The 12,155-nt window shown below is 32.3% G+C and overlaps 1 protein-coding gene across 2 annotated transcripts; it reads right to left on the bottom strand.

Moving 5' to 3' along the window:
* Positions 1 to 2,429: 2,429 nt before the first annotated feature.
* On the bottom strand, positions 2,430 to 11,008 carry LOC115962538 (2-(3-amino-3-carboxypropyl)histidine synthase subunit 2-like). Of its 2 annotated transcripts, none has more exons than XM_031081391.1 (10): positions 10,873 to 11,008; positions 9,903 to 10,129; positions 8,663 to 8,771; positions 7,445 to 7,799; positions 6,661 to 6,730; positions 6,429 to 6,496; positions 5,683 to 5,798; positions 5,480 to 5,586; positions 3,603 to 3,739; positions 2,430 to 2,962 (listed from the first exon to the last, which is right to left on the bottom strand). In XM_031081391.1, exons 1-10 carry the CDS (start codon positions 10,951 to 10,953, stop codon positions 2,706 to 2,708), a joined length of 1,527 nt encoding a protein of 508 aa, XP_030937251.1. In that variant the 5' UTR covers positions 10,954 to 11,008; the 3' UTR covers positions 2,430 to 2,705. The 2 variants fall into 2 exon arrangements, with proteins under 2 accessions (XP_030937251.1, XP_030937252.1); XM_031081392.1 differs by having other exon boundaries at positions 2,430 to 2,959.
* Positions 11,009 to 12,155: the final 1,147 nt, after the last annotated feature.

Genomic DNA, 12,155 nt, shown 5'->3' with positions numbered 1-12,155 from the left:
ATAAATAAATAAATAAATTATCAATAACTATCAAGAAAAAGGAGGGAGAAAATGTCAATCGCCAGTCATGTATTCACAAATTGACTAGATTACGTTGACCTGCCCACCCTCATTAAGTACGGGTATTTCACAACGTCAAGCTTAGGCATAATGATTTGACTCTAACAAAACGGCGGACAGTTCAAAACTTTATGGAACAGTTCTGTTCTCATTGAAATTTATAATCTAGAAAATCTATCATTTTCTGTAATTATCTGTAGATTCTTATATAGGTGTAAGAATTGATATTGGTTGGAATTTTGATAGAGATCCACATAATGAAAGTGTAATATTTCGTGTATGATTATGAAAACCTTGCTAGTAATGAACCAACGAGCAATGAGAATATTGAGAAAATAACTCAAAGTAAGATTTTTTTTTTTTTTTTTAATGAATAATTTCACGCATGTGATCATTGACCCGACCCACTTAAACTTGTAGTATTCAAGGTGTGGGGCACCATTAGATGCATTAAAGCTATCCATGTCGTGGTACAACATTTTTTTACAAAACGCACAATTCGAACCAAACAACTTTTAGACACGTAGATGTAATTCAGTCCAAGACTCCTACCAACGCACCATGCCCCCAAAGGCAGTAACTCAAGTAAGTTAATAGAACTATAGAAATATCCTTATATAGTTGTACTAATAAATCAAAATTTTCTGAACAATTCAAGTTTTAGGAAAGAAAAATTAGGAAAATATACCCTTTTCTATTTATTTACTTTTTTTTAAGGAGACAATATTAAGCACTTTTTTTTAATGTAAATACAATAGTATTTTAGTTTATGGTATCCACTCCATGATAATTACTCTTTATCATCAATAGCAGTTGATTTTTGGTTTAAGTGTGGTTTGAATTTTGAAGTATGAGTCTCATTTCTCTTATTCAAAAATAAAAAATAAAAATAAATTGTCAATTTTCTAGATTGTAAGTCTAGAACCCACTATTAAGCCTCCGTTGAAACTTGACCTATTTTAAAAGTAAACTCAAAGAACATGCTCCAGTGCTATACTTCATATAGATGCAATAAGCCTCCTTTGAAGCTTGACTTATTTTAAAAGTAAACTCATTCATGAACGTGCTCCAATGCTATACTTCATATAGATACAATTAGCTTCCTTTGATGCTTAATTTATTTTGAAAGTAAACTCATTCATGAACATGCTCCAGTGCAATAGTTCATATAGATGCAATTAACTATATATAGATACAAGGTTGATAGATGTTGTCGAGTTAATTTATAGCAAAATATTTTATTTGATAAATATGATATTACATAGAAGAATAAACAATAAATTAGTGCATTAGTGAAATGACTGACTACCTTAACAAGAAGTTAAATAGAAAACGATGAAAATTTCCAGTTGAAATTCAAAATAATACATTCATGATGTTTAGTCGTGAATCGAAGAAACAATCAAACAAGCTCTTGAACTAGCTTGAGTTTGTCTTTATAAACTGAACCAAATTTGAACACTTCTAACTGGGTGCCAAAGTCGAGCTGGGACTATACTCGAATTGAAAGATTGAACAAACCAAGTCCAATCTTTTTATTTCTTGACGACTTACTCAACTTGATTGCAGCAGTAACTTATTCTAACAAAACATTTAATAATTGCTTGACTTGGTCTTAGTGCAACCTAACTTCATCTAATAATACAAACTGTACAAAACAATTTGTGATTCCTGAAAGTGCTATTATAGGATATAAGTTTAACACTATTATTTTAATCAAATAGCTAAAAATATAGATCTATTGATGTTTGGTGTATTGTACAAAATGAGAAGATAAAATAAATAAAGTAACTTGTTGTAAAACTATATTACTAAATTTATGACTCCACCAATATGAATGCTCTTACTATACTAAAAGTAGAAGCTTATCAAATGAACTAAGTTATAACTTATAGTATAATTTAACTTGAAAAAAATATTTTGTTCATATCATTTATATATTTAGTAAATAAAGTAACAAAACCAAACTCAAACCAAAATTTTGATACAATTATTAAAAAAAATCCCTAACTCAACATTATAATGTGTTTATTATAACATGTTTATGAACAAGTTCAAGTATAGCTAGATTAAAGTATATATAACATTATTTGTGTGGCTAAAAGAATATGATTATATAAACTTAGATTGAATTGTTTGAGATCAAATTATTATTTGTAATTTATTATGAAATATAAACATTAACTTTTAATGACACGTGGTTAATCTAAAATTTATAAGTTCATTAACAAAAATTGGTTTATCTAATTAATTCAAATAATCTAATTTCATCTATAATTCTTTACTAATGGTTAGCATAGATTTGTGAAATTATTAATTTAAAAAAAAAAAAAAAAAAAAAACCATAAAAGCTTGTTTTACAAGACAATTAACATGTAATTTCATTTTGTGATAAGCTCAAACTCAACTTATCTACAGCCCTCTTAAATAATATAATAAGAATATCTATATCATCCATTCAAAAAAAAAATATAATGTAATAAGAATAGCTTTTCTAGATTCACAACCGTTGTAAAATATGCACTTTTCTCCCTGTCATCAGAGTACTGCATAGTCTGCATGCACCTCCTCCTCAAGCATTGACCCATCTTGGGACTAATATGATCCATTTTTTACTCTCTCTGCTTCCAAAACTACAGTGTTGATCATAATTCCTCCTCTTGTTTGCTTTTCTCATTTTCATATCCTGATGCCCTCCCACTCCTCCCAATTAAAAATGGTTCTGGCGAGGAATTATCATGATGCATTTCTAGACCTTGATAAGATCGAGCTGCAAAAAACTCCGGTCCAGATTTAGCTGTTCCTTTGATTACAGACTTTGGATTGTCACGCAATTGCAGAACCTTATCTGTTGCATTGGCTAAAGCAAGAGTCCCCTCATTGTCTTCCCCACCATTCTCTTCTATAAGTAAATAAATAATAAATTCAGATCCCATGAAATATGGTAAATATCCAAAAAAAGATTCGTTCAACTTATCAACTTCGTAGGTCAATTCAACAATTCAAAGTCTTAGATTGCTGTATACCAAAAACAAAAAACTATGGATGATAATGAACACACAAATGACACTTCAAATAATATATATATATATATATATATATATTCTTAGTAAATTTAAGCAGCGTTCAACACATACCATCTGGTAGAACGGGATTCCTGTAGAAAATCATAGCTTTTTTACTATATTTCATTTTTATTTATTTATGTTGTATAAATCATCTCAAACAGAAAAATATGCACATTTCGTTCAATAACAGTAACACCTAAAATTTCAATTGAGCGAATTGAAATTTCCATCAAAGTAATAAGTTCATACACTGATGTTCTATTTGATTGACATTTACACATCCACATATATTTCACCAGAAGTGTAACTTACCATTTTTAATCAAATTTTCCATTGAGGAAAACATAAAATCATAGAATCAAGCAATTAGACTAGATCCCTGTTTTTTCTTTTATAAAAACTTCTATTTGACATTCACTGTAAATGATATCATACTCATTACAACAAACCAAACCAAAGGAGAGAGATAACTACCTTGCAGATCAAAATCTTCTACATATCCACCATGGAAAAAGGAAAACCGTGCTTCTGACCCATTTCTCACTTCCACTGGACATGAATTGATCAAATCCCGGAATTCCATTACATATTCTCCTGTCCACTGACTTCCTCTGAATCATAGAAATTTTAATATTTTAAGAATTAAGGGTAAAGAGAGAAGGGGAAGGGGAAGGGGGGGGGGAGGGAGAGAGAGAGAGAGAGAGAGAGAGGCATCTAACTCTAGAAATAATCTAACTAAAAAACCTTTTTTTTCTTCTTTTTTTTGATAAGTATAAACTAGTTAAAAAACATGAACGCTAATACACAATGTTTCCCCATAGCCCATATATTACCATTCCTAATTGTTTTGGTTCTATACAAATATCCAACCACAAGAATTTACTGAGATTTCTATTGTTTCATCACTAGACACTCTACTCTAAATCATATATCAAGAACGCATTTAGATAGCCTGATATGTGAACGATGGAAGGTGATTGAGAAGATAAAAGACAAGTTCAAAACTATCACTATGGCAATGGAGGACAACTTTAGAAGATCATAAAATCAAAATGAAATATATAGAAATAAAATGATTAATGATACTCAGAAGCATCAGTAGAGAAAGCCTAAAATCAGCTAATCTCAACTTCAGTTCAAGCAAAAAGAAATATAAGGGTGACAAAACATGAAAGCTGATTGGGATAGGCATTATTCTAGCAATAATACCAAACTAATTAACTTAGAAGGAAAAGGAGTCTAGAATCTACTAGAAAATGGAGGAACTTTATGGAGGACTATTAATAGAGAAGTTCTCCTATTATCCATAGGAAAAAGGAAATATAAATTTACTCCTCTTTTTATTTTTTATTCTTTTGATAAATAATAAACATTTTATTGTAATAGGATGTACTCCATGCACCTTGGATGAGTATGCAAATTACCTAAAAGAACTTTAAATTATATTGGTAAATTGACTAGGACAACATTAATCAACTCAAAATATGTCTCCTAAAAACATTAAAGAAAATTAAAAACCAGAAATCAGGATTCAGTTCAACAACAAAAAATGTCTCCTAAAATCATGTTTCCTTCAAATATAAGCTGTCGGCATGCCTTATTTACAATACACTGCGGGGCCCACAAATCATTGTTTGTTATTGGTAAGTTACACATGCATCCAGCAGGTCTTGAACCCACAACCTCACATTCCAACTTGCTCTTACAAGGTATAAAGGTGTCATTTGAGCTAAAAATCATGCCAAGTTTATTACAAGAGGAGTTGCCATTTATACTAGGAAAAGTAAGATGCTCTATATACTTGTACAGAATCACAATGTAAGACTTCTCCAATGCAAGAAATTCATTTATTGAGCCACTCCCTGGCCTTGCATTGGAGAAGAATGACCAATGAGATTCTGTACAAAGTACATAGAGCATCTAGCTCTTCCTAGTTAAAGCAATCAACTGATTAGATGCAGACCTCCAAATTAATACCTTAAAACAGATGCATCTTACATGAGAAACATGAAGGGAAAGTCAAGCAGTTAATTAGAGTATTAGGGTAACTGAGGTTATTGTCATCCTTTGCATGATGGCCTGTTTTCCTAATGGTCATTGTGTCCAGAATATTAATTCAAACCAGATTTGAACTATTCAGCTTTCATAATTTACATATTACAAAGTTTTAATCTCTACAGCAAGGACAAATAATTACACCCAAAAAAAAAAAGCATTTTATTTTGATATAATTCATAAAAGAATGACACAGCCCATAACTTAACCCAATAAAGTAAGAGGTAATTATTTTAGTTCGTTCATTCAGAATCATTAGATACAGACATAACTACAAAGAATTTTCCACACAATACCTGTTGAAAGCTAGCACAGCTTCAAATGGAGTAATAACTGGAGATAAGTATTCTTTGCTCTCCAGAAGAGCAGTTTGGGCACAGGAGACAAAAATGAAAACATCACACTGCCACAAATGGAAACTTTGTTAACAAAACTATTATATTCCAACTTCCATAACAAACAAGCAGGCAGAAATCAACTTGCACATATCAAAGTTCACCTCAGGAAAGTTGGCAAGTTTAGCAGGGTTTGGCTTTCCCATAACAAGAGTATAGGCCTTTTTCCCTGCTGCTGTGATCAGCTCTTTCATCTGATGAATCATACGTAGGTAACCAGCTGCATCAACAGTTGCAGGATGAATAATTACAGTGGTAGATATGCATGAATCTCAACATTATTAAATTTTCACCATACTATGACAAATTATGTTATAACAATATAAGAAAAATAATACAACAAAAAGAATTTTATTTTTTATGTCCTAAACTACCAGACCAATAAGATTGTCATGCTTAAATGGAAAATGGAATATTGACGAATCTTACCAAATTTTTTAATTTCAAGTTCTCTAGATTAATTAAGAACCAGTTCACCAAAGAAGGAGTTAAGGGCTCAAATATAGCAAACAACCATGTACACACACACAATGACATGAAATCATCCCAGAACAGAAATCAATGTCAATCTGACAACCCAATCAATATAACAGTATCAGAATTGATCAATTGATAAAAATTAAGAAACCATATAAATCAATAATGAAGAAATGAAAAGAAGTCTAACAACAACTTAGTTCATCAAAGATCAACTTTATTAGCCTTTAGGCATAAAATACATGATTAAATAAAGGAAAATGTGTTTACAATTCATGAAACATGCTTAGAACGAAAAAAATCTGAGTTAGCAAACTGTACACAACAAACACTCATACAAACCTATCTCGCTCAATCCCACAAAGGAACTCACCTACACCAAGAGTTCCCACCAAAATGCCAATGATATTGGCATCCTTTGCTTTTTCCACCAGGTAATATCTGCATGCATCATTCAAACAGTAAATCAAAAAAAAAAAAAAAGTGCACAACATAAATTGAACAATAGGTACAAGTGAATCAATAAAACTTTAAGGAGAAAAGGAGATAAATTTGATAAAAGGGAGGGGGGGAGTGGTGCGTAACAATTGCATTGCATATCATACCGGCGCTTAAGAATTCTTTTCTGTTGAGATACATCCGTCACCAAACAATTCTCCATTGCGTCATATCTGACTAAAACAAACATCACCAAACATAAAGCAATGATTAATTATGAAAAATAGAAAACAATAAACGTAACTGACAATATGCTAACACATGCTGGAAGCTACACGGAAAATGGAAAATCAACATAAAAACACTCAAAATATCTCCACATGTGATTGTTTGATATTGCTATTAATTTCTCTAACTAATGAATTTTCAATTATAAGAAAAGCAACAACAATGATGGGAAATACTTAAGACATATGCCGGATGCAGAGAGTGGGAAAAAAATTTGCAATTATACAGCTTGAATTCACAAGAAAACACTTTATGACCAGTAGTGGAAAGGAAACAGGTTAAGTTTCAAATACACGCATGAGCATTGTAACAGTACTTCAAGGGTATGCACAAATGTTTAAGCATACCACATATGAGCAAGCTGCAAGCCATAATAAATTATGGATGAATGTGCATGTATACCAAATAAGTGCAGCACGTTACAAATAGTGAAAAGGAAAAACTTTATTTTAGCGACACTAATAGGCTCATAAAAAATTAATCACGATGCTAGTAAAAAGAACGACAAAAATATCTCCACCCTCAAAACTTTGTCAACCATATGGATGGAGCAACATGCTGGGATCTGAGGTATACAAACACACAAATACATTGTGAATATCAGGAAATTATCATTAGGAACATAGAACACACATGTAGTGAGGGACATAACAATTTATCTACCTATATCACAGCCATTAAATGTCATCACAACATTTGCAAATGCTGAATTGTCAGAACCAATCCAAAATAGCAAGTAGTCCTCCATTCTTTGTCCGTCAGGTATGCTCCAGGTCAAGCCTCCAATACTATAGCTATTAGCTGATGTTGTCCCACAAGTGCTATTATCAGTACAGTCACTAGCTGGTCCCACAAGCCCATTGGAGTTGTTATGATCATCAGATGGATTCATAACAGAACACTTAACATCAGCAAAATGGATTTCTGATTTATATTTGGACTGAGATAACCTTGATGCCTCTTCCAGTGCTTCTCTAATATGCTTTATTGAATGTGCATATTCCAGCCCATAAAGGACCTGCATTTGGGAAGTTAAACAAATTTATGCAATATGTCTTCCAGGAAATAAGAAAAATCAAAATAATAAGTTCTTAAAAAATAAAGAAAAAATTATGGGATGTAAGTAGAACACTCATTATAAAAGTACTGAAAAATTCAGAACCACCCCAAATGTTAATGACAAATAATGCGATATCTTATCAAAATCGTGGCTTCCTTAGCCTAATAATCCAGTTGATAGTATATTGCAAACAAACCATGTTTGTTGATCTCTATATTTTAAGAGGCACACAGTTAAATCATCAACATCTGCAGCATATCATTTCAATACTCACTGGTAAAAACAAAGCATGTGTAAAATAATGCATCAAATGTGCTAGCTAGCATGCGAGTAAATTTTCCACTGTGTTGTAACAAAGACCTAGGATTGTTTTCCACATACTAATAAGAATTGACCATTTTCCCAAGTATGTCAATCCTTTAAAATGTCTGTCATAAGTTCAAACAAAGAATGCATACCAGCAACAATATTCATAAACACTCCACCAAACCTTTACACTAATTAATCCCATACAGTAGCCACTATTTAGTTGACTTGAACCTTTCTTTCTATGCAAAAACAAATTGTTTCAACAAGAATACCATTAGACTGGCCTGCTCTTCCCAGTATCAAATGCAGCTATATGTATCTGAAGCATGCAAAATATTATGAACCATATGAAAGTAAATAGTGAGATAAACATTTATGGTTTTCTTTCAAATTTTGATGAGTAAAAAAGGTAAACTTAGAAAGATAATAAAGCAAACATTAGGCACACATTGTCAACTCTGAAATCCATTTATTGCAATGAAAAGGCAAACATTTCAAATTAATTTTTATACCACAACACGTTTGCCATTGGTCAAAGCATAATTCGAAAGATCTTCAACACAATTGGACACACTAATGGAAGCCTTTCCAAAAACAAAGAATGCTGGAAGTGTTGTTGTCCTGCAAACAGAAAAGAGGCCTTCAATAGCATGGCATCTGAAGTATTTTAACAGCAAAGAAAACTACATTGCTAAGCCAACTTTGCAGAATTCCTAAATTCAATGAAAAAATATTATGAGAGAAAACCTAAGTTCAAATCTTTAACCATAATTAACATTGCAACGAACATAAACAAATAAATCTAGATCATATCTTACTCCCTTAACACCATAGACCTTAAAGCCTAACCCTGCTGCAAAGGATTTAATGGCCTTCACTAGTCTCAAGTTCTTTGATTCATTACATCTAACTTTCATTGATTAAGGTCCCCAGCAATTTCTCATTATCAATATTACATCCTACCACTTTATTTCCTGGCTTTAATTCCTTCTCTTCCTGATTTAAACTCTTTGCAACTCAAACTATCAGTAAAAATTGTTTTTGATGTTTTAGATTTAGTACATGAATTTTTTTTAGGTGATTTTTTGGCTGCAAGAGGAGGGGGAGGGGTTTGAAACATGAAAATTGTTTTACAATTAAATGATGGTGCTGGATGCTGGCAGGCAGGAAATAATCCGGAACACATGTTTTAAGAAGACAAGAGTTGGCCAGAGGACACAAGGAAAAGATTATCAAGAATGGCAAGACATGAATCTCAATTTCACAGTTCTGAAATAGGTGGGCCTCAGCAGCAAGCCTTTCTTCAATCCAATCATCATAAACTCCTTAATGCAAGTTTAAATTAAGGTGCCAAAAATGCCAATACTAAGGATAGCATGTTTCTGCAAGATTTTTACTCACAAGATTTTTCTCTAATAAGAAAAATGCAAAAATGTAATTAAATTTTGTTTCCCTGAACTAATTGAGACCCATGACCTCAACCTCCATCTTGCTCTTACAAGGGGAGGAGCAACCATTTGAGCTAGTACTGATTGACTACTTTTTCATTGTAGTTGAGATGCAAACATTCAAAATAAATAATCATACATTGTCAGCAATTTCAGTGATGAATGTTTATTTTAGATTCCTGTACTTAAGCTCTGCGTAAAAGATATGGAATATGCATGATTCTTTTCCCGTTTACATTAATATCTTACACACAGCCTCAGAAATTTGCAAATAAATTACCCAAATTTGTTAACAAGTACTCACGGGCTGAGACACGTATGTCCATAATGTACAACACACTCAGCATCGGCATGCAATGCTCCAACCTCATCTACGCAGCAACTACCAAATGTTGTGTCTGCCATCACAAATAATCTAACATCTTTGTTGTTGTCTCCACTGTTTTCAGTACTGCATTTTCTCAGCGACCGAAGTTGTTCACGCAGAGCTCTCACCACTCGCGTGGAATCCTTCAATAAATCATCTGGAAACTGAAATTCAAACAAAATGCAGTTGGATTTCGACTAATGAGCATTGAAAGTCAGCCCTAAACCTCTCTCTTTGGCCACTGATAGAAATTTAGGAATATGATTTGAAGTAAATTCAGAATGAAAAATTGAAGAAATTCACTGAAACTAGAAAATTAATTGCATTCAAAATTCACTCTTTCAGTTACAGCAATTTTTTTCTTTTCCTTTTCTTCAGTTTTTCAGCAAACAAAAATAGAATGAAGAAACAGAATTTCAATAATCTCTTTGAAATCAACTCAAGCAAGTAAACTAATCACATTTAAATTTCACTCACACAGTCCCTTTATTCCTTTTCCTTCATTTTCTCAGGAAACAAACAGAGAATAAGGAAATAAAATTTCCAAAATCTCTTCAGAAACTTTGAAGAAAGCAACCGAAACTAGCAAACTAATCAAACTTAAATTCTCACTGACACACACTAACTTTCTATTTTCCTTTCCTTCAGTTTCTCAGCAACCAATCAGAGAATAAAGACACCGAATTTCTGCAATCTCTCTAAAAGCTTCTGTTATTATTATTTTTTTTTTCCTTTTGTTGAGTAAATTGTTTCCAATTCCATTAACACAAAAGAAAATTATATTTTCCTTTTGGTTTTCTCGGAAACCAAACAGAGGATTAAAAAACGAGAGATAATTTCTAGGGTTTTAGGAAGTTTCTTTTTTTTTTTTTTTTTTTTTTTTTTTTGGTGGTTTATTCAGCGTTACCTGTAAAGCGACTCTGGTGAAGTTGCGGGAGTAGATGAAATCGGCAGTGGGGGCAATTTCGTAATTAGATTCCAAGTCCATGGCCGAAGATCAAGTTGAGCTAGCTGCCTCTGTTAGAAGAGAATTGTTTCTAATGTACACATGCAGAGGATGAACATGGCGCCAGGAGAGATTGATTCACTTGGGCTTCCGGTTCTCGGCCCAAACTTTTGGGCCCTCTTTGTTCTTTTTTAACAGGGTATTTGGTATAAAATAGAAGCCCAAAATTAAAATTAAAATACAAAATAAAAGAGTGAGAGGCTCTAACTGTTTCAATGTTTCCAATTTTACCATATTTGTTTTACAGTAAAATATTCTCAGCCAAAGAACTCAACTAAACAAATTAATGCAAAGTATTTTACACCTCAAATTTTGGGAAAATATTTTACATTTATTAAATCCATACTTATCACTCCTGCAATTACTTTGGCGATAAAACTCTCCCTCTTATATATCTCTCAAAAAAACCAGCCACCCTCTCAGATTTCTCTCCAAAAAAACTCAGCCACCTCCGGTCCCCTCTCCTGCCAATCTTCGGCTCCAAGATCCAAGGCACCACCAGCCAACTCCAATGATTTGGTTGCGTGAGATTTTTTTTTTTTTTTTTTTTTGATGATTTTGCCACTAGTTGTTTGATATGAGTTATGGCCTATTTGGATGTTTAAAAAAGGAGGGGGAGTAGAGTAGAGGGAGGGAGAGTAATTCAATTACCTTATTTGGAAATTTTTCTTGGAAGGAAAAAGAGGGGTTTGGAGGGGTTTCAATTACCTCTAACCCCTCATTTTTAATTCCCCCAAATTGGAGAGATTTGGAGAGAGAATAGAGTAGATAAATTATTGACCAAATGAATTCTCTAATTTACCCTTTCCAAATTAACAAAATTACAAATCAATTATATAATTAATCTTTGTTTGTTTCACGAGAAAATTTAAGGTGAATGAAAAAATGAAAATAGTGCAATAAATCCAATTCAAAATCAAGTTCTGAAACCATAGTAAATTATTAAAAATAAAATAACTTTTTGTTATGAGAAACATGCAGTCAACTTTTGGTCGCGAAAACAATTTGTTTGTTTCGTTCCGTGTAGTTTTAAAACCAAAATAATAATAATAATAAAAAGAGAGAAAATTACAAAAGACTCTTTTTTTCTTTTAATATTCGTTTGTATTTTCCCGGATTTTCCGAGCAAACAAACAGAGAGAGATGTACTGAAACACATCCCAGCACCTATCCATTCCTTGAAT

This window comes from Quercus lobata, chromosome 10 (genome assembly GCF_001633185.2).
Source record: "Quercus lobata isolate SW786 chromosome 10, ValleyOak3.0 Primary Assembly, whole genome shotgun sequence".
Classification (NCBI taxonomy): domain Eukaryota; kingdom Viridiplantae; phylum Streptophyta; class Magnoliopsida; order Fagales; family Fagaceae; genus Quercus; species Quercus lobata.
Note: the sequence above shows the minus strand (reverse complement) of the source record. Positions and strands in the feature narration are given on the sequence as shown.

Excerpts from the sequence above, each read along its gene's own strand:
- LOC115962538 (XM_031081391.1), bottom strand. The coding sequence starts at position 10,953 with ATGGACTTGGAATCTAATTACGAAATTGCCCCCACTGCCGATTTCATC. Across the intron at positions 8,772-9,902 it reads GGACATACGTGTCTCAGCCC|GACAACAACACTTCCAGCAT; the intron begins GTGAGTACTTGT and ends TTCTGTTTGCAG. Across the intron at positions 5,799-6,428 it reads GGTGGGAACTCTTGGTGTAG|CTGGTTACCTACGTATGATT; the intron begins GTGAGTTCCTTT and ends CTGTTGATGCAG.